At 38.8% G+C, this 23,106-nt stretch overlaps 2 protein-coding genes across 2 annotated transcripts in view; one reads left to right on the top strand and one right to left on the bottom strand.

The window, feature by feature from the left end:
• LOC131939744 (protein FAM184A-like) overlaps window positions 1–23,106 on the bottom strand; it is a 74,872-nt gene that overhangs the window by 46,960 nt on the left and 4,806 nt on the right. The window contains exons 5-8 of the mRNA XM_059298227.1: window positions 22,255–22,436; window positions 20,270–20,476; window positions 19,066–19,188; window positions 18,022–18,183 (exon numbers count right to left, since the gene is read on the bottom strand). Coding sequence (XP_059154210.1) covers window positions 18,022–18,183; window positions 19,066–19,188; window positions 20,270–20,476; window positions 22,255–22,436 — 674 coding nt within the window. The remainder of the gene's footprint in view (window positions 1–18,021; window positions 18,184–19,065; window positions 19,189–20,269; window positions 20,477–22,254; window positions 22,437–23,106) is intronic.
• Window positions 10,664–13,704, top strand: LOC131939720 (FMRFamide receptor-like). Its single transcript, XM_059298190.1, has 2 exons — window positions 10,664–11,357; window positions 12,398–13,704. Exons 1-2 carry the CDS (start codon window positions 10,996–10,998, stop codon window positions 13,260–13,262), a joined length of 1,227 nt encoding a protein of 408 aa, XP_059154173.1. The 5' UTR covers window positions 10,664–10,995; the 3' UTR covers window positions 13,263–13,704.

Genomic DNA, 23,106 nt, shown 5'->3' with positions numbered 1-23,106 from the left:
GTTAGAATGGCAAAACTTGTAAATTTACGACGAAAAACGTTTATTGAACGCAAATAAAAAGACAAAATAACACAACATGCAGCACGGTTTTTCTTAAAGATTGCTATAAGAACAGGTTTGTTGTTTTTTTACATTAAAAACATTCTTACAAGGAAACAACAACTCTAGACGTAATACAACATTTCAAGTGGTTTTATCTCTAATTTTAAAATGTCAAGGATTGTATAATGTATTCCATATATTGAACTTTCAGGGAAAAAATATCGAAAAACAAAAGCTCTGGAAAAAAACGAAAGAGGGGTTACAAAGCTTGAAATTAAAAACAAACACTGCCTGTTTAAAATTGATCATTGTACGGCCAAATATTTTTAAAAATAAAAACTAAATAACGCTAATTAAATATGGTAAACTTTTTATACTATTTGTAGTATGGATTTTTTATAAAATTAATATTATTGTACCGCTAATGATCTTAAAAAATTAGAGCATGTTAATTAAATATGATGAACTCAGCTCATGATGAGAATAAAAATTCTAATACCCCATAGACAGGACATCTGTCTATTTGTAATTAAGGAAGGAATAGAATAGTTCGTTTTTCTGTTCTCTGGAATAAAACAATAGAGCTGCCATTTTGGTTTTTTTGGGACGAAATCCCAGAGAAGGAAAACAAAATGTCACAAGGACAGGGGTTGACATATTTTAGGATGATCTTCACAGATGTGACAACAATGTGACGAAATAGGTCGACCCTTGTCACATTTTAGGATGATCTTAACACGTGTGGATCAGCGAATTATGTCACCCCACGTTAGCCTAGTGACAATTAAATAGGAGGCTAAGTTAGATAAATAAATTTTTTTACCGAACCCAACGTCGCCTACAGTAAAAGACTCGGTTAAAAAAATATCAAAATGACGTCAACTCGCTTTAAAAAAAGGCCTAATTAAATTAACAAAAACATTTTGTACAAAATAAAGTGACGTCAAATGCTTAAAATAGATATTTGCTAACAATAGCATACTCAGATTAAAATAAAGACATTTCTCGCTGTTAAAAACGTTGATCATTGAACAACAAATGACCACTGTGCCATACTGCCCAACATTCTCTTAGTTTTTGTAGATGTTTCAACGTCCTACAGGCAGAGCAGCACAGAGTGACGTACTACGGACGTTTCTATAAATGATGTCCCAGAAGTTATATTCTATGAATGACGTTCTATTTATCTAAAATAACTTCAATTAACCCATTTATATTACTCCATATTATACAAAAGGGGACGGTGTGGCATAGCGGTGGAGTGCTTGACTGCTAAACCGTAAGTAGAACGTCCCTGAGTCCACCCAGCTCTGATGGGTGCCCCAGCTCTGATGGGTGCCTAACTCATGTTAGTGAAAATAAAGGCGGCTGTGCATAGTGCTGACAACACTGTCCCTTCATATTTCGAGGTAACTTAAACAGGTTAACTTTACTTCATCCGCCCCATGGGCACGAACGGGAAAAAGATGATGGTATTGTAGAAATATTTTTTTTTTAATTTGCTTTAGTTCGACAAATACTTTTTCAAATATATTACATCTAAGAATTAGAATAGTAGAAGTAACTCGAAAAATAAGTCCACGGTTTAAAATGACGCATTTTACTCCATACATACGGAAGAAATAATACATTCGCTTTCGAATTTTACAATTTTTCTTTAAAGTGACGCTGATTCTACTGGCCATAAGATCTAATTGCTCAGTTTCGCTCAACATACTTATCTAATTTAAAACAACACAGGGGAAATTAATCATTAAAGTTGAGTCACTGAAAAGTACAGTGTATTGATTTTTATGTAAGATTTTGTTACAAGAAATGTGTGATTAGTCCGGTGCATTAATATTTCCCAGAATACAAGCTCCCTTCTTATAATTACGGACTAAAATTTCAATCCAACACGCTAAGTAACTGGTAAGCTTCTGTCAGGAAACTGATAGCCCGAATCTTGGGGTCAATCAAAATTTTTAATGTGGCCTCCACAGACCGGAAGTGGGGGAGTGTGAGGGCGAGCGGTGTTCATTTGCACGTACCTTCAAGGGCGGGGTACTTTGGCTAACAAGATGAAAACAAATCTTTCAAGTTTTTCACGAGCCGAAAGTTACAAGGGCGGGGTACTTTGGCTAACTAGATGAAAACAAATCTTTCAAGTTTTTCACGAGCCGAAAGTTACAAGGGCGGGGTACTTTGCCTAAATGGATGAAAACAAATCTATCAGGTTTTTCTAGAGCCGAAAGTTACAAGGGCGGGGTACTTTTCCTAGCTGGATGAAAACAAATCTATCAGGTTTTTTACGAGCCGAAGCCTGCACATTTTAGCATGCGGGTCTCAAACTATTTGTTTAAGACCCGAGAACTGACATATATCCCGGGGTCTCAAAAAGTTAGCTTAACACCCGGAAACTGTACATCTATCCGTAGGCATCAAAAAGTTTGTTTAAGTCCCGAGAACTCTACATATTATATCTGCCTGTCTCAAATAGCGTAGTTGTGCCAGATCATTTACTCCTATATTCAACCGTGGTAGCAGAATATGCCGTCGATTAATGGGCGAATATTTCAGTTTTATTTTATTTTAACATCAATATTAGGTTTATCAAAGAATAACTGGCTTTAACAAAATTGTATAGGATTTATTTTTCCTGTTAAGCTGAGTGGAAATTAATTAATATTTCAAAAATGAAAGAATATATAATGAAGAATATATTAGTCAAAAAGTCCAACGAAACGTTAATCAGTAACACGATTTGGGCGGTCCCTGTGTCAGCCACACGCTGAGAACCGCTGAAGGACGGCGGTAATAAAGAAGGCTAGTTATGCCAAAGGCAGGGATAATTTGAAAGAGATGCTCTCTTATCTGAGGAGACATGAAAAACTGCGCATTGTGAGCGGGGCGTGGACTATCTGCTGCCGGCGTTGGTGGGAAATTGGGCTTTTCCGATAGTGTCAGGGAATCCCCGTTTTTTATGGGGAAAGTTAGAACCACTTCCGGTTTTTAGATACGGTGAAGGAAATATATCTGTGAGGGTGTTTTTAAACCTCTGCTAGATTTATTATGATCAGACATTTTTTTAACACCCATATTCAAGTATTACTACAAAGACAGAGATGAGTATGCTTATGTTGATAGTTTACTTGCAACTCGATATTGGCTTACGTTGGGATTATTTAACCGTCATTTAAGAACATCTTAGGAAGTTATAAATTATCTATATAGCAAACATCTTTGGAAGTTCTAAACTATCTATATAGCGATCATCTTTGGAAGTTCTAAACTATCTATATAGCGATCATCTTAGGAAGTTCTAAACTATCTATATAGCGATCATCTTAGGAAGTTCTAAACTATCTATGTAGAGAACATATTGGGAAGTTCTAAACTATCTCTATAGCTAATATATATGTTTCAACACTGTATGGTTGCTAGTACAGGCCCTTCAAATAAGGGGTTCAGATTTAAAGTGAATTCAGTTAAAGAAAACAAGTACGCGGTGGATAGCGTCTACATGACAACAATTCCCGTCTTGGCTGAACTGTTGAAAATATTAGTGAAGCTATAGACAAGCTTTACTCTCTAATTAGACGAAAATCTTTGGTAGGGCTATGGATACGGATTAATCTCTAATCAGAAAAATATAATTAGTGATGGAACTGTGGGCATAGCTTAATCCTTAATTAGAAAAAAAAACTTAATGACATAACATGAAGAGCGCGTATCGATTCAAGACAATAACAATTTAAACAATACTCGTCTTTATCTAATAATAATTATAAGTACTTTGATTTGCCCACTACTTCTATACGTTGTTTTTAACACGATTAATTATTCATGTTTTAAACCCAAGGGCAGATAAGGCAGGATATCTGGAGACAACAAACCATCCAGGAGAGAAAACTTCAACATCAAACAGCTGCTCTTGTAGTTAATTCTAAAGTGGACAAAGGCTATGGCTGTAAATCCAGATAGAAAAGCAGGTTGAAGTCGAGGTCACTGGCATATATGCGCATAACATATTGACATGTAAAACTTCATTGCGTTGGAGAAAATCCCCTCCAATATAAAAACTTAGAACGAATGAGAAGAAAAAGTAGAAGTAGAAAACAAAAAAGATTTCGAAAATTATATCAAAACTAATTACACCGCCCCTATCCAAAAGTCGTGAACAAACATGAGAACATTTTCTATTGTTACTTTAGTGCGAATTCTAAACATCAGAATGTTGGAAAAACCCCTCCCTCTCCATTCATCATCCAGCATAGGTCTATGCCCTACTTCTCTATAAACATAAATAACACACGATAGTAATACGCAGGCCTCTTGGCATGATACAATCAACACTTTTATTTCAAGACGATAAAAAACTCAAGAAGTAAAACGAACCGGCCTCTTGACCGGCGGAGAGTCGTGTGGCCAACTAGGCCTTGAGAGACCGGAAGCGTCGTATCTCAACTTCCGGTGAATAACACGACCCCTGCCGTGCCAGAAGAAAACGAGTTCAGTGATTACCCTAGAGACCAATCAGAGACGAATCTTACAGGGCTCGAGGATTAATCAGGAGAGATGTTCTAAATTAAATTAGAGAAAGTTCGCACTTTAACAATAGCACCACTGTACACAACATCCAGACTCAATCGTACAGATAATTTAGTAGCATATATATATATATATATATATATATATATATATATATATATATATATATATATATATATATATATATAAGTATGTAAAAATGCATTTATTTATATGTTTATCATTAATAATATTCTGCTAGAAAAGGATGACCTGTTTTATCAATCTTTAGACAAGCTTGCCTGTGACCAACGAAGCTCCGCCCAACTTGTTAAGCCACGAACATAATTAGCCTAATTACTGGACTGTTAGTTAACAAGCATTGGCCTCACAAGAGCCATCGAAGAAAAATAAAACTCCATTGTATAGCTGCAGAACAAGCATATTTAGAAATAACTTGTCTGCATACTTTTGTTCATTCAAGTTTTAAACACTCTGCCTACACATTCATTAATCCTGCATCATTCAACACAAAATTCTGCAATACTAGCATCTTCCACCATCCTTATTGGCCCCTTTATTAACGTAACCCTACCCTCCCTTATGAAAAAAATTCAAACGTGAATAAACTCTACCTTCGTAATATAACCCACACACCATAAAACCCTATCCTTGTAACATGAGCCACACGCCATAAACCCTACCCTTGTAACATAACCCACACCATAAACCCTACACTTGTAATATAACCCAAAACCATAAACCCTACCCTCGTAATATAACCTATACACCATAAACCCTACCCTCGTAATATAACCCACACACCATAAACCCTACCCTAGTAATATAGCCTACACACCATAAACCCTACCCTCGTAATATAACCTATACACCATAAACCCTACCCTAGTAATATAACCCACACACCATAAACCCTACCCTCGTAATATAACCCACACACCATAAACCCTACCCTCGTAATATAACCCACACACCATAAACCCTACCCTAGTAATATAACCCACACACCATAAACCCTACCCTCGTAATATAACCTATACACCATAAACCCTACCCTCGTAATATAACCCACACACCATAAACCCTACCCTAGTAATATAGCCTACACACCATAAACCCTACCCTCGTAATATAACCCACACACAATAAACCCTACCCTAGTAATATAACCCACACACCATAAACCCTACCCTCGTAATATAACCTATACACCATAAACCCTACCCTCGTAATATAACCCACACACCATAAACCCTACCCTCGTAATATAACCTATACACCATAAACCCTACCCTCGTAATATAACCCACACACCATAAACCCTACCCTAGTAATATAGCCTACACACCATAAACCCTACCCTCGTAATATAACCTATACACCATAAACCCTACCCTCGTAATATAACCCACACACCATAAACCCTACCCTCGTAATATAACCTATACACCATAAACCCTACCCTCGTAATATAACCCACACACCATAAACCCTACCCTAGTAATATAGCCTACACACCATAAACCTTAACCTAGTAATATAACCCACACACCATAAACCCTTCCCTTGTAACATAACTCACACATTATAAACCCTACACTTTTAATATAACCCAAAACCATAAACCCTACCTTTGTAACATAACCCACACACCATAAACCCTACACGTGTAATATAACCCAAAACCATAAACCCTACCCTTGTAACATAACCCACACCATAAACCCTAACCTAATAATATAACCCACACACCATAAATCCTACCCTTTTAACATAGCCCACACACCATAAATCCTACCTTTTTAGCACTGCCCACACTAAAAAAAATGACACAACTTCAATGAGCTAAATTTGCTTTCATGGTTATTTTTAAAGACTAAAAGCAAATTTAGGTTTTGAAATTTGTTTAAATCCCCCCACCTTTTACCCCCACCTTTTACCACACCTTTTATCACAGGCGCCAATCGCCCAAAACCTCACGTAATTTTAGCTGAGGGAAGCACAATTTTCTTTCAACGGTGAAGATCAGTTGGCATAAAAAAAAACGAGTTAATCATTCAAATAGACTTTTTATTTTCTAATTTTTCTTATTATTTTCTAACCTTTAGTAATGTTTGCTAGTGTGTGTAATACAAGCCGTATGGGGGAGGGGAGTTTTGGGAGCGTTTCAGTAGAATAGAATTAGGTTAGTGTTTAGATTTACAGGACAGGTTAGTGGGGGTATGGAGGGTTAAATGTGCCTATAGTATGGGTTTTAGGATGTAGCAGGGTTGGTTATAGCGTGGGTTATAGAGTGGGTTATAGAGTGAGTTATAGAGTAAGTTTTACAGAGGGTTATAAAGGGGGTTATAGCGTGGGCTATAGCGTGGGTGTATAGTGGTTTATCGAGAGATCGAGTGCAGTAAGCGACATTATTTAAAACCGAATCTTAGCTCTTAATCAGTTGTCGGCTAAACTGAGTGATTTTTAACCTTTTTAGAGGTACCGAACCCCACCAGTTTTCTACGTGCATTTACCGAACCCTTTTTAATATTTATTCCTTTCCAACGATGATTCATGCATCAACCATGAGAAAATCATCGTCACAAAGAGTATTTAAACTCTAACCATGAGAAAATCATCGAGTCCCAACAATGATTCATACATCAACCATGAGAAAATCATCAAGTCCCAACAATGATCAACAATGAGAAAATAATCAAGTCCCAACAATGATTAATGCATCAACCATGAGAAAATCATCAAGTCCCAACAATGATTAATTCATCAACCATGAGAAAATCATCAAGTCCCAACAATGATAAATGCATCAACCATGAGAAAATCATCAAGCCCCAACAATGATTAATGCATCAACCATGAGAAAATCATCAAATCTCAACAATGATAAATGCATCAACCATGAGAAAATCATCAAATCTTAACAATGATAAATGCATCAACCATGAGAAAATCATCAAATCTTAACAATGATAAATGCATCAACCATGAGAAAATCATCAAATCCCAACAATGATTAATGCATCAACCATGAGAAAATCATTAAATCTCAACAATGATAAATGCATCAACCATGAGAAAATCCTCATGTTCCTCTCCTGTAGCGGAAGTCAGCGAGTGCAACTCCGACATTAATACCAGCTCGAATATGACGTGACCAGATTAGCGGGTTTTGAGGCAACCAAGACGCTTATCACCCGACCACCGACCGTACGACGCCCCGCAGGGTTCCCGTATCACCCGATCACCGCCTGCATGACGATCCACAGGGTGTGTGGGTGGCAGGGGGTGACATGGGGTGAGACAGACCAGACCCGGGGAAGGTGAGATACCTCTCATGGACGAGTGTTGGTCCGAGATAGCTTTCGTGACGTCACTTCCGCTGGAATCAATCCCGGGAAAAACCAGATGCTCGTTTTGTCAGATAGACGGACCATACGTCACAAGAGAAATAGACGTACGCGATAGTTACGTAGCGCAATAAAAATTCTTTCAGCCAATATATCAAGCAAGTGAAATGACGGTTTGAATATTATCTTCAATGCGTTGCGTGTCTGGTGTAATTAATCTCACTAAATCTTCAAATATAATAAAATAATTAATGCCTATTATTTTACATATAAATTAAAAGATTATCTCCGGTCTTTTAAAAAAAATTCGTTTTAAAAAATGTTATAAATTGCAACATTCTTCTTCTTTCTTCGTATTCGTTTTTAAATGTAATGCTGTAGGGATTTTCTCCAAATAATAAAGTATTACATTTACAAGTCAATCCTGTGAATGCGCCATATAGACTGTTGACTCCAAATAAAGACTGATTTTCTTTTTTGGATTTACTTCCATAGCCTTTGTCCATCAGAGAACAAACTACAAGGCAACATTTGCTTGATTTTGGGGTTGCTATCCCCAGCTATCAAACCTCATCTGCCCTGGGGTTCGAACTGGGGACATTTTAAAAACCAGGAGCTTTACTGGCCGATCACGGCGTCCCCCTGCAACATTCTGACTATGTTCTAACTGTCAGTGTGTGTATTGCATATAAGTGACTGGTATTTCACACGATTTAACCACTGTGTATTGTATATCACGATGCAAGACAAGACACACATAAGAACAGGTACACTAGGGTATAAGTGTAAGGCAAAGGACATTTGATTTTGTTTTATACACTGACAATACCAGCATTTTTTCCATGAAAGTAGACTATTCAGTTAAGCTGCTGGACATGTTGGTGTGCGTGCGCGCGCGTGTGTAAGTGCGTGTGTGTATGCGTGTGTGTGTGTGTGCGTGTGTGTGTGCGTGTGTGTGTGTACTTCAACTCGCGAAAATCATTAACTCGTTACAATACTCGAGTGGACGTAGAGAACAAAAACGAGAGCGAGAAAGCTACGTTATTAGAGTGTAGCTACAAAGTACAACTGGCAAAACCGTAACATGTTTTAATAACTTGTCATATTGTAAGCTGATTTAGTAAGACATAATTTGATCAAACCCGACGTAAACCTGACAACATTCATGTTATGGATATGATTGACAAGGTCACAAGACCACATCCATAAGAGGGAGACATTGTTAGACTCATCCTATGCTTCATGGTGATAAATAAGTTTTAAAAAATCATTACAAAAATGTTCTTGTCTGAACACTCATCTTCTAGACATCAGCAGTCAATCAAAACTAACGCTAGTTTAACCACAAACAAGTTACTGATACGACTGGATATTTGCTTAGAAATGATGTCAGCCAAACAAAACATCGTGCTGTAAAGCGACGTTTACCAAACCCCGTCAAAGGTGAAATCATATTTTTGTGAAACTAAAATGAGAACTATTTTAAAAGCTATTCTATGTCGAGTGCCATCAAAATGGTATTCGAACGACAGGAAATCCCAAAATTGTGGACCGGCACCGCGTACTTCCTCTCGTCTGCTAGACATTGAATTAGACGCGCGCGCAGATTACAGCTCTAGTCTGCTTGAGATGGAACAATGCTGGGATTGTGTCAGGTAAAAGCGACACGTGAGGTGGGGGTGGGCTCTCCCTCTCCCACCTCACCAGGTAACAGAGACATGCTTGTGCTCAACTACTGCATTGTACAACTTGTTTAAATATCCAGAGTCTTATTCATATCTATAGGCATATCCGTTTGCACATGCTTTAGTATATGGCTAAAGATATGGCTACGGTTGTGGCTGTGGCTGTGGCTGTGGCTGTGGCTGTGGCTGTGGCTGTGGCTATGGCTATGGCTATGGCTATGGCTATGGCTATGGCTATGGCTATGGCTATGGCTATGGCTATGGCTATGGCTATGGCTATGGCTATGGCTATGGCTATGGCTATGGCTATGGCTATGGCTATGGCTGGGGCAGTGGCTATGGTTATGGCTAAAGTTATGGCTATGGCTACATGTAGCTATAACTTTGTACCAATACCTACTATATATATATATATATATATATAGAGAGAGAGAGAGATATATATAGATATAGATATAGATATACATATAGATATAGATATACATATAGATATAAATACATATACATATATATGTATGCAAAATATATACACATAAGTATTTCATCGCTTGCTAAACAATGTTTACTATATATATATAATATGCAATGTAAAAACAAATATGCCACCCCCCCCCCCCCACTCTCCCATAAGATAGCACATAATGAGCACTATTTGTTTCTGATGGTCACAGTAGGATCACCGTCTCCCTCGTATTTACGTCTTATCGCGTCCGCAAAGGTTAAAAAGCCGGCAGACAACGGAGCAGACGCCAACTAACATAAGGGGAAGAACTGTTTCCTCTTACATAACGGCCTCGATTTCCGCTTCCGTCCCGACCCTCTTTTAACAGAATTCCATTCTACCCCCCCCCCCCCTCAACCGCTCTCCTAAACGTGAAATAAAAAAAAAAGATAAAAATAGACATAAATCGTATTGACACAGAGAAGTACGTAGCTGAGCAGTGGTGACCCAATCAGGCGCACGCTCCGCCCAAATGGTTGGCTCCACGCCTGTATTGAGTGCTCACACACACGGCGGCGGATATAAAAAGTCGATCCCCGCGTTTCGCCAGAGTGACCACAGGGGTAAGAGCCTGTTCTCGCGGTACTTTGTGCTACTCTCGCGTCTCCGCGTATAGCATATCCTTGGTAGAGCAGCAGCCGTGAGAAGCGAATAGTTGGTGGGAGGATAGAGACTGAACCAACGGAGGGGGTAACAACAGCTTTACGTTACACGGTGTTGTGAGGGACTTTAAAATTCTTTACACACTTCAACAGGATTGTGAATAAAAAAAAGTGAAAGCCGGTTTAATTAGATAATTGTGTGTGTAATTTACAAAGGTAAAAATTTCAGAAGTGAGTGGTACAAGATCAAATATCGGACTTTAGCCGAGCTAGGTAAGCAGACGATGGCACTCAATATGACCGCCCTGGCCAACATGACCCATGTGATCCAGAACGCCAGTGCAGGGCCGGTCGTGCCGGTCACTCAGGTCCCCATGATGCCAGACTACGTCATGAGGGCCCACTACATCTGCGAGCAGGTCCTAGTGCCCATCATCTGCTGCCTGGGCATCATCGGGAATTCCCTCAGCCTCTGCGTGCTGACCCGGCGGGAGATGGCGGCGGCCACCACGTGTTTCCTGACGGCCATGGCAGTGTCTGACCTGCTGCTTCTCATCTTCCAAGTGCCGTCCTTCTTCAACTCGAACGCCAGGATAGCCGAGGGTGACAGCTTCAAACTCTTCTTTCGTTACTACACTGTTATAAGGTAAGACTTGGGTGGTGGTGGGTTGTTTTTTCTATACATTCAAAGATATTTTAGAATAGGACTGAAGAATTGGATGTTAGAACGCACGCCCAAAAGTCCGCAATACGTCCCAGAGTCCACCCTAATGGGTACATGACTCACGCTAGGTGGCTGGACATAATGCTGACCATACTATCCTTTCATGTGCCGAAAACACAGGTGAACTGCTTAATCTGTCCCCTGCACCGCCTCGTTCTAAAAGGGTAGCTTTGCTATTTTTAAAGAGTTATAATCTCTAGTGTTGAACTAGTTGAACGCTAAGTCAAGGCCATAACGCTACCTGTATTCATGTTGCTTTGTCTACAGTCTATAGTCTAAAGGCAGAATTGGATCCACACGTATAGACAAACTATAGACCACCTGTTGGGTTGGATTGTAGTACATTTGTAGAGTATACTATAGCCCATCTGTAGAGGCAAACTATCAGTGTATCCGTAACAAGCTTAGATAAGCACTCCGAGTATAATTAATTCGGTCTACAGCGTTTAAGACCTCTTAGAAAGTTTACCGAACACAAGTAATAAACAAAGTGCATGACACTTTGTAATTTTAAAAAGTAGTCCTCTTGCTAGTGGTTCAAATTCTCGCACGTAATGCAATTTGTTTAAAATCTTACTCAACTTTAAAATGGTGGTTTAAAAAATACCCTAACCAACAGGTGCATAGCAAAACAAAATTTTGAAAATCAAATTGGAGTAAATTACCCATGTACAGGTGCATGCAATACCTTCGTATTACGACGGAGCTGAAAACAATGTATTAGTCTATTAGATTTTGTTTGTTACAAAATTAAAGTGGCAATATCCGTACCTTCTTTAATTCACATTAAACTATTCTCTGCAATCAGCATTAGCTTCCACCATCCAAATACCACTCCTTACAGTCACAGTTACAATATAAATACCACGTATCACCACATACCACCACTAACTAGCACTAACTAGCACTAACTAGCACTAACTAGCACTAACCACCACTAATATGAAGCTGCTGCTCCACAGGTACGTCATGAACAACGTGTTCATCACCTGCACGGGCTGGCTGACCGTGGCAGTGACCACCGAGAGGTTCATCTCCCTCCGCTTCATGTTCCACCCCCGCCTGGTCTGCACCATACAGAGAGCCAGGCTCGTCATCATCGGCATCTTCATCGCCTCCTTCACCTTCCACTTCTCCAAGTTCTTCGAGTACGTCCCCAACCACGACCTGAGCAGCAAAACCCCTTTGATCCCCACCCACCTGGTGCACACGCCCTCCTACGACACCTTCGTGCACATCGCAAACATCGCTCTGGCAGCCATCATACCTGTCTTTCTGCTCGGCGTTGCCAACGGTTTCCTCATCTACTTCCTGGCCACCCACCGGCGAAGAATGCTCCGGCATAAGGCCTCCGCCTCAACAAACATGACCTCGGTAGACATGCTTCACGTCAGCGCTATCGTCGTGGCGACTGTCCTTGTCTTCATCCTCTGCCACGCTATCGGAGTTTTCCTAGCGCTGACCATCGCTTCAAAAGGCCGGAAATACGTCTTCAGCCGGCCCGCGTACCTGGCCCTCAAATCCATCAACACCTTCCTCGTCATGGTCAACTCCAGTGTCAACTTCCTCCTCTACTGCGCCATCAGCCGCAAGTTCCGGAAAACTTTCCTGCACGTCTTCCAGAGAGGTCTGACCAGGCGAGACACCTGGACAACGGCCATGCCGTTAAGCGAGAACAGCACCGGTACCGTTGGCACCAACCTGAGAGCGACCAACGGAAAAATCTACAGCTCGTCGTCCAAGTCCGTGACGTCAAACGGGGCGTCACACAGTGTCTTCACGCGAGATGACGGCTACACAATGAACAAGCAGAACGACGAGATGTAGCACAGACCGTCAATCGTTTATACTTCATTTTTTTAAACCTTGCCTCGGGTTTGACAGAGACAAAGATTTGCTACCCTGGGCTACGAGTTAGAGTACACTGAGAGCATTGAAACAGTCGACTCAACATTGAGACAGTCGACTCAACTCAGCCAGTTTAACCCAGAAAGCAAATGCAAGTTTTTTGGTCTACAAAAAAGCGGTAAAAATAATTCACGTGGGCCTGGGGCATGAGAGATTGCACTGTATGTCATACAATACTAGAGGAAATGTCATGTTCCGCTTGCAGGTATGACATATGATTCTTTAAACTATGGCATATGGCTCTATAGAGTATGATACATGATACTTCATGTCATACGAGACTAAACAATGGCATATAACAGTTCATGTTATGTTATGTGACATTGCAGAATATGGCATATGACATAATGAGAGTATTGTAAAAACCAAGTGACAGTTATAAAAAAAAAAGTCTGTGATGAAAGCATGCAAGTCGTATATTTCTCGTTCGTTAAACAATTTGACATTTGATGTACATAGACCCAGACAAGTGTCTAAAGCTAACAGGAAGTGCCGTGAACTCGAGTTTGTAAGTGGGAACAAGAGTTATCCCCCCTGGGACCAAGAGTTCTCCATTGCCTCGGGAAAGAATGGGCGTCACCTCTGCAGTCAAGAAATGAAAACCACTTTTGCTATTTATAGCGAAACCCTTATCTGATAAGCATCCCATTGCATAACATTTGCCCTCTCCCGCCGCAGGTTAGGATCACGTGAGCTCATTTCATTTCCCGCCTTTTCCCCCTCTATTTGCCAGATAAAAGAGAGAGAATGAAAACCAAGTAAAGCTACGAGCATTGTTTGTGTGTCACAACTGAAGTGTGCCTTCTAGAGTTTCTCATTAATAATATATGTACATAATATAACATAGTCTTTTAAAATGTCTTTTGCTATTAAAATTTCATGTAATGATTTTGTAAAATATTTAATTACCGTATAAAATTGAGTACAGACAGATTTTTTTTTAAATAAAATTTTGTTAATAATATAGGAAACAAGAATAATAAAACTTGGGAGAAAGTTAAGAAAAGACGTTTAGTCTGATGTCCATGGACAAGTTGAATAATAATTAAAATAATATACTCAGCTAATGAATTTTAAATGGCATATTTTGTTATCTATCGTTGTGCTAAAATTTTTATTGATATAAAAAGCAGAAATACTCTCAGGTTTAAACCCTGAAGAGACCTGCGAGGTTCCAAGCTAAAACTTGAGGGTTATAAGCAAATCTCTGCGGCCTCCCAGTAAAAAAAAATTTGGGTTCCCAGGTTTAACCTGCCTGTTACCCTGAATAAACCTTCGGGTTACCCTGAATAGACCTGCGGGGTTCCCAGTAAAAAAAACTCGGCTTCCAGGTTTAACCTGCGAACTTCAACAAATCACCAAACGCCGGCTTTTTGGTCGGCTCTCTAAAATAGAACCAAAATTTACCCACAAATCCCAGCAATAGAAGACAGGAAACACTCCCCTGTCTGATTGGCTAAACAAATTGAAGTTTACTGCTCGCTTCCTCCATACATTTGGTTCATGTTTTCTCAAACAAACGCAACTTAAAAGAACCCACCTATAAATCAAGTCACCTGGTTTAAGTAATGATATAGACTTCTGTTTTTACAATTAATTGGTAAACATTGCTCTTAATCCGGGTACTTTGCCAAGTTACATGAGGGTAATCAGAAATAGAAATACATTACGAGGGCGAGTTTGTAATGTACGGCGGGCATTTCCTGGTATATAGAACAACGCTGCAGCTATGTGGCTTTGGGTACAGAAGTATAGCTATTTTGGCTACAGGGATTTAGCTATTATGGCTACCAGAGTTTTAACTTATGGCTGTGGATGAGTGGTATCGCTATGGCTACACACTCGATGTCCGAAAAGGACAGCATCGAATTAGTTGTTCAATATAAGCTTAATTGAAGTTGTGTAAGTAACATAAACTATGCAAATAATGATGTGCTATGCAAGTCTGCAGTGGAAACTTTGTTATTTGTTCACTATTGCCATAAATCATAAGCCATATGCACCGTACAATATTACACACACAATGAATTAGAAAATATGAACATCAACAATACAAGAATGTATCACTAGTTATTCTGATTGGAAGCTTTGGTCGTTTTTTATTTGATATTTTTATGTACTGTAATAATTCAATAAAATGTAATGATGCTACTGAAATAGTTTTTTTATGTTCTGTTCTGTGGGTGTATGTGTGCATGATTGTTGTGATGTCGGTGTGGGTGTTTGTATGAGTGTTGCATAGGTGTGTATGTGGGCGATAGTATGGGGGTGTATGTGGGCGATAGTATGGGTGTGTATGTGGGCGATTGTATGGGTGTGTATGTGGGCGATTGTATGGGTGTGTATGTGGGTGATTGTGTGGGTGGATGTGTAGGTCTTGAGTCGGTTCCTATATGTGGTCAGGAGTTGTTTGAGCAATACTTTCGGACTAAGAAAACGCTGTAGTTATAGAAATATGCATAAGGCTGAAAAAATGATTTATTTCAGGTGCGTATTTTAACTTCTTTAATGAGAGCCATCTTATCAGAGAAACCCCGACTCATTAAAGAAAACTGGTTTATTAAAAAAGCCAGTTTATCAATGGAATATGGCCAGTGAATAAAAGCCAGTTGTCCATCAAGAATAAAAAAATTTAGTGAATTTAAAATAAGTTAGAAAACAAAGGTTGAGTGTATTACAACAAAAGTTATACCAGAAAGGTTGAGTGAATCATAACAAAAGTTACAACATAAAGGTTGAATGAATCATAACAGTTGTCACAACTGCTCAACAAAGACCATTTCTTAAATCACTAAACACTGACATTTTCCAGAGAAATCTCCAGACTGCATGAATTGTGTGTAGCAGACGACAACCACACGTGCATCCTCTCCGTCTCCACCTCCCCTCCTGTATACTGACGTCATAAAATGATGTCAGACCAGAGCGCACCAGATACTGGAGATACCTTCAAGCAGGTGCACGATCCTGGGGAGCGCGAGCCATTAATCACGTGCTAGACACCAGTCACAACTACAACCGTGTCGACCCGGACAGCGTTGGCAGCAGCAGAAGATAACCCTAAATCTTTGCAGTCGCTGCTTGACAGTTTGCAGCAGTTTAAAATATCGCCACATCAAGGCAGGTCCTGCGCCCGACAATAAAAGGGAGATAACTAAATCAAAGGCAGCTGCAGTTTATCAATGAAGCCACACAAGAATGCGTCAAGTGGCGAAAGGGTTTTGTTAGTGGTGTAAATGTGCATTGTTGTAGTGGTGTAAATGAGGATTGTTGTAGTGGCGTAAATGTGGATTTGTTATAGTGGCGTGAATGTGGATTTGTTGCAGGGTCGTAAATGCGGATTTGTTGTAGTGTTGTAAATGGGGTTTTGATGCCGTCGCTGAGCCTTTCTTCCAATAGATGCAAAACCCAATCATGAATAGGCCCAATGATTAGAAGTCACCACGCTTCAGTGTTTCTTTAGGACTTTTTTTACTCGGAAGGGGGTGGGGGGGGAGGGGGCGGACAGTAGTGCAAGTATATATTTTCTAAATATATATTCTATTTCGTTCGGGGAGGGGGAGGTAGACGTGAATCTGGAGGGGGTGGGGGCGGTAGACATGCATCTGGAGGGAGTTCAGGTGGGGAGGATGCCTTCCCCCCCCCCCCACTCCCCACTGAAGATATGCCTGAAAGAAACACTGCTATATTTAGGTTTGCAGTGGCAGGAACGGAAAATGCTACATATGAAATGTAAAAGATATTTTAATACAATCCCTTTTTCCCAACAATCCAATAAAAAACAGGTCTGATATGACTCGAATTTTCTTCTTCATTTAGGTCTAAGTAGACAGTATAGTATAATTCCCCCCCCCCCCTCCCCAGAAATCACTCAGTAATGGAATAAAGAGCCACCTAGCAATGTAGATCACCATGAATGGTTGGTGCATCATATATTATTTTAGCAACCATTGGGTCATATTGATGGGGTGTGTCTAATTGATGGGGTGGGTCATATTGACAGGGTTGGTCATATTGATGGGGTGAGTCATATTGATGGGGTGGGTCATATTGATGGGGTGGGTCATATTGATGGGGTGAGTCATATTGATTGGGTGGGTCATATTGATGGGGTGGGTCATATTGATGGGGTGGGTCATATTGATGGGGTGGGTCATATTGATGGGGTGAGTCATATTGATTGGGTGGGTCATATTGATGGGGTGGGTCATATTGATGGGGTGAGTCATATTGATTGGGTGGGTCATATTGATGGGGTGTGTCTAATTGATGGGGTGGGTCATATTGATGGGGTGGGTCATATTGATGGGGTGAGTCATATTGATTGGGTGGGTCATATTGATGGGGTGTGTCTAATTGATGGGGTGGGTCATATTGATGGGGTGGGTCATATTGATGGGGTGAGTCATATTGATTGGGTGGGTCATATTGATGGGGTGTGTCTAATTGATGGGGTGGGTCATATTGATGGGGTGGGTCATATTGATGGGGTGGGTCATATTGATGGGATGGGTCATATTGATGGGGTGGGTCATATTGATGGGGTGGGTCATATTGATGGGGTGGGTCATATTTACAGGGTGGGTCTTATTGATGGGGTGGGTCATATTGATGGGGTGGGTCATATTGATGGGGGTAGGGAACCATAGGGTACTGTAGAGAACCAAGCACAACTAACCTGGAGTTTGCCTGTTTTAGTTGTAGACTCCTTGAGGTCAGACCTAGTCTTGTCTAGCTCAGCTTTGAGTTGTGTGGCAGCGTCCCTTAGGTTGGCCAGCTGACCTGAAGCTGACCCGAGACCTTCCTCGCTGTCTTTGACAATTTTCTCAAGCCTGGCAATCTGAAATTTGTTTTACATTATCAATTTGTTTTATTTTTAGACCTAAGGGAAGTAGCTGCATTAAATACACATCGAACTAAAAGATAAAGGATAGCTTCCCTTTAAATACCTTTTTTTTCTAAGTAGTCCTAGATGTAATATGCTTATTCGCATTTTATTTTTTTGTTATGATTATTTTCAAAATACTTTTGTTTAATGTTTAACCTTATCATAAAAGCACAAACATTGACTTAATATTAAAATGAAACAAATTAGTATTACCATAATTTAAATCTTTATCCAAATCTATGTGTTCATTTTTTTTAATTAGATTTAAAAGCAAAGTATCTAAGCCTTGACTCTTTCCTAAAATGTATATTATATATTTTTTTCTGAATATTAGCAAATAAAAAAAGATTAAAACGTGGAATAAAAAGACATCAGTATTACAAAGATAGAATTATAACCTTAAATATCACCATGATACAAACATTGTTATCAATATCACAGTGATACAAACTTGGACTGTATTACCATGATATAAACATTGACTATCTGTATCAACATGATACAAACATTGACTATCTGTATCCCCATGGTAAAAATATAGACTATCAGTAATAGCCTGATTAAAAAATAGACTATCTGTGTCACCATGATACAAACTTGACTATCTCTATCACAAGGATACAAACATATCTGAATCACAATGATACAAACATAGACTATTAGTACCCCCATGACACAAACATTGACTACCTGAATCACCATGATACAAACATAGACTATCTGTATCACCATGATACAAACATTGACCATCAGTCCACCCCCCCCCCCCATGATACAAACAATGACTACAAGTACTACCCTGACCCAACAATTAACCCTGTGTCAGTTGCTCACCTCCTGCTCAGCATATACAAGCTTAGAGCTCAGCTCTGTCCTCAGGTGCTCCAGCTGTTGCTGTAGGTTGACCTTTTCTGCCACCATTTGTCTCATGATCTCTTCATGCTGCTCAGTCAAACTCTGGCAACATCACATGAGATCATACACCAAACACAAAATAACTTTGATCATTTTATTTGTGCTAGGAGGATTCTATTAATCAAATTAATACATTTTTTAAAGGTAAATTTAATCCTTTGATTAATAATTTTATAAGTTACTTTTTGTTTAGAATTTTACTTTAAACTGAATGTAGTAAATTTAAGGAAGCAGGTTTTTTAGAAACTTAAGACCTAGTCCGTAAATTATGTCATTCCTAGGGGTAAGTAAACATGAAGTTCCCTTTTTAAAACTAACGGTCCATGGGGCAAGTGAAGTAGAGTTCAACTGTTTCAGTGACATCGACACATGAATGGTTGGGTGGTCAGTGCTATACCCAGCCGCCTTTACTTTCTCTAACATCAATTAAGTACTCATCAGCACTTGGAGGATTCAGGGACATTCTACGGCCTTGAACTGGGATTCAAACTCAAGAATTTTGGGTTAGCAGTCTGGCAGTCTACATCTAGGCCATGCCACCCCATTAATGGGGTAAGGGAGGTAGAAGAAGGGTTTAGAAAGTATGAAAACATACCTTTGCATTTTAAATGAATAGTTGAAAATTGAACTTTGTCTGACTTTTAATAACTTCTTTTTATAAATTGTAACAGAAATTAATTAATATACTCAATGCTGACCCAACTCAGAATATATTTGAGAGAGAAATCAATATTTTAAAAACAAATTTTGCAATTTAGAGGAGTGTTGTAGGTTGAAATAGGACATCATTTTAAGGGTGGGGTTGTTTTTTTACTTTGGGGAGTGGGGTAAAAATCATTCAAAATAAGCGTGATATCATTTAGGGATGATACCCTAACACAAGAATGTTGTTTTTTTTTAACTGCTGTTATAAATAATAAATATAAATGAGTCAAATTAATTTTTAAACATATTTAAGAATTCCTGTTAAAATATTGTTTAAAAACTTTTATAGTAATGATAAAAATTACTGATAAAATCTAATCTGAATGAACAAAACCCATAGACAGATTAAAAACTACTGTAGTAATGCTAAAAATTACTGCTAAAATCAAATCTGAAAGAAAGAAACCCATAGACTCACAGCTTTTGTTGATGCCAGAACATCCCCCGCCTCTTTCCTCTCCCTCTCTATGGCCTCCCTCTGCTGAACCTCCATCTCTGTCAACCGCAGGTGGAATTCCTCTTTCAGCTTTTTCTCTCTCTTCTCCAGCTCATCATTCAGACTTTGTATTTGTTTCTCTGACCACTGTTTCAATGTCTCTTTCTCCACAGTCATATCCTCAAGAGCCTGAAAACATTTAACTTCTTTACATGTGTGAGGTAGACCTACTCAATAGTCAAAACCAAAAATATTGGTCAATTTATATAGTATCATGTACTTATACACTTTACTATAGAAAATAAGTCTCTGAGCTCACTCAGCTAAAGTCAGTACCTGGCACAAAAATAAAGATTAACAGACACTTTTTTTATGTGGCTAAAAAATTACCATATGTCTGGCTAAAGTAGTCCTGGCTAAAAATTACCATCAATGTGTCTGGCTAAAAATGACCATCATTATTTCTGGCTAAAAATGACCATTATTATGTCTGGCTAAAAATGACCATCACTATGTCTGGCTAAAAATTAACATCATCATACTTGGTAAGAGTAGCGCTGGCTGAACTCTACCAAGCTTTGCATTTACATTATGTACAAAACTCAAAGGGTCTTTAAAAGTCTCCTCCCCCTTACAAACACCTAACTTTCACCCATTCAGCAACACTCAGCAACACAAAGATCAATTTATTCAGAATTTTGTTTCTATGATTAAAATTTTTTATCTTTTCATGAATACATTATTTTTCCTAATAATTAAAACATTACTATAAAGGGAAAAAATACACCCATTTTAACAATACCAGATTTAGTTACTGAAACAAAACATAAACCACGGCCCATCAAAGTGTGTCATAAAACTCTACTGACATTTTCATGTATTATGTGAAGACTGTATGTATATTTTTGTGGTCACCTTGTGTCATTGAGGCCATTAAACTAAAATCTCCATAAACATGTAAATGTCAACACACTTCATATACACAACATAATTTGTATAGAATAATTTTCATATTTAAAATAAAAACTTTTATGTGAAAAATGTAAACCATAAACCCATTGTATAAACCTAGTGGCATTTGTTTTAAATGTATTGGTTTAGGATTCTGAATTGATTGTAAAATGTATTCAAATGCCTGTTTTATTGCAAATTAAGGGCACAAAAATAGCTGAACACACTAATATATAATGTTTCATTCTGTATACATTTTTCAAGTTCACAGAGTGTATGACGTTTGAATAAAATTGTTTGTAATGTTTGGGTGACCTAGCAGGTAAAGGTTGAATGTCCTCTATTAATAACTTGGCCGGTCACAGTAAAGTCTGACTAACCTATCTCAGTAAAGTCTAACTGACCTATCTCAGTAAAGTCTGACTGACCTGTCTCAGTAAAGTTTGACTGACCTGTCTCAATAAAGTCTGACTGACCTATCTTAGTAAAGTCTAACTGACCTGTCTCAGTAAAGTCTAACTGACCTGTCTCAGTAAAGTTTGACTGACCTGTCTCAGTAAAGTCTGACTGACCTGTCTCAGTAAAGTCTGACTGACCTGTCTCAGTAAAGTCTGACTGACCTGTCTCAGTAAAGTCTGACTGACCTGTCTCAGTAAAGTCTGACTGACCTGTCTCAATAAAGTCTGACTGACCTGTCTCAGTAAAGTCTAACTGACCTGTCTCAGTAAAGTCTGACTGACCTGTCTCAGTAAAGTCTGACTGACCTGTCTCAATAACGTCTAACTGATCTGTCTCAGTAAAGTCTAACTGACCTGTCTCAATAACGTCTAACTGACCTGTCTCAGTAAAATTTGACTGACTGGTCACAATAAAGTCTGACTGACCTGTCTCGATAAAGTCTGACTGACCTGTCTCAGTAAAGTTTGAATGACCTGTAAAGTCTAACTGACCTGTCTCAATAAAGTCTAACTGACCTGTCTCAGTAAAGTTTGAATGACCTGTAAAGTCTGACTGACCTGTCTCAGGTTCTGTAACTGGCTGCTCTGTTCCAGAGAAAGTGACTGAGCATGCGACTGAAGAGATGACCTCTCAGCATCCAGTCTGGTCACCCTGTCCTTCATTTTGTCCAGCTCTGAGCGTAATGAAGAAATCACTCCTTCATTCTGTACATTGTGTGCCTCAAGCTCTCCCATCTTATCTGAGACACATGAAGAAAACCATGATTTAAACCACATAGAAAACCATGGTTTAAACCACATAGAAAACCATGATTCAACCCAAATAGAAAACAATGATTCAAACCATATATAAAACCATGATTCAACCCACATAGAAAACAATGATTCAAACCATATAGAAAACCATGATTTAAACCATATAGAAATCCATGATTTAAACCATATAGAAAACAATGATTCAAACCATATATAAAACCATGATTCAACCCACATAGAAAACCATGATTCAACCCACATAGAAAACCATGATTCAAAACAAATAGAAAATCATGATTTAGACCATAAGCAAAATCATAATTCAGACCATAAGTAAAACCATAATTCAGACCATAAATAAAACCATGATTCAGACCATAAATAAAACCATGATTCAGACCATAAATAAAACCATGATTCAGACCATAAATAAAACCATAATTCAGACCATAAATAAAACCATGATTCAGACCATAAATAAAACCATGATTCAGACCTTAAACAAAACCATAATTCAAACCATAAATAAAACCATGATTCAGACCATAAATAAAACCATAATTCAGACCATAAGTAAAACCATAATTCAGACCATAAATAAAACCATGATTCAGACCTTAAACAAAACCATAATTCAGACCATAAATAAAACCA

This window comes from Physella acuta, unplaced genomic scaffold (assembly GCF_028476545.2).
Source record: "Physella acuta isolate Inbredline_101_S28 unplaced genomic scaffold, ASM2847654v3 ptg000291l, whole genome shotgun sequence".
NCBI classification, from domain to species: Eukaryota; Metazoa; Mollusca; class Gastropoda; family Physidae; genus Physella; species Physella acuta.
This window is presented reverse-complemented; position numbering and strand designations above follow the sequence as displayed.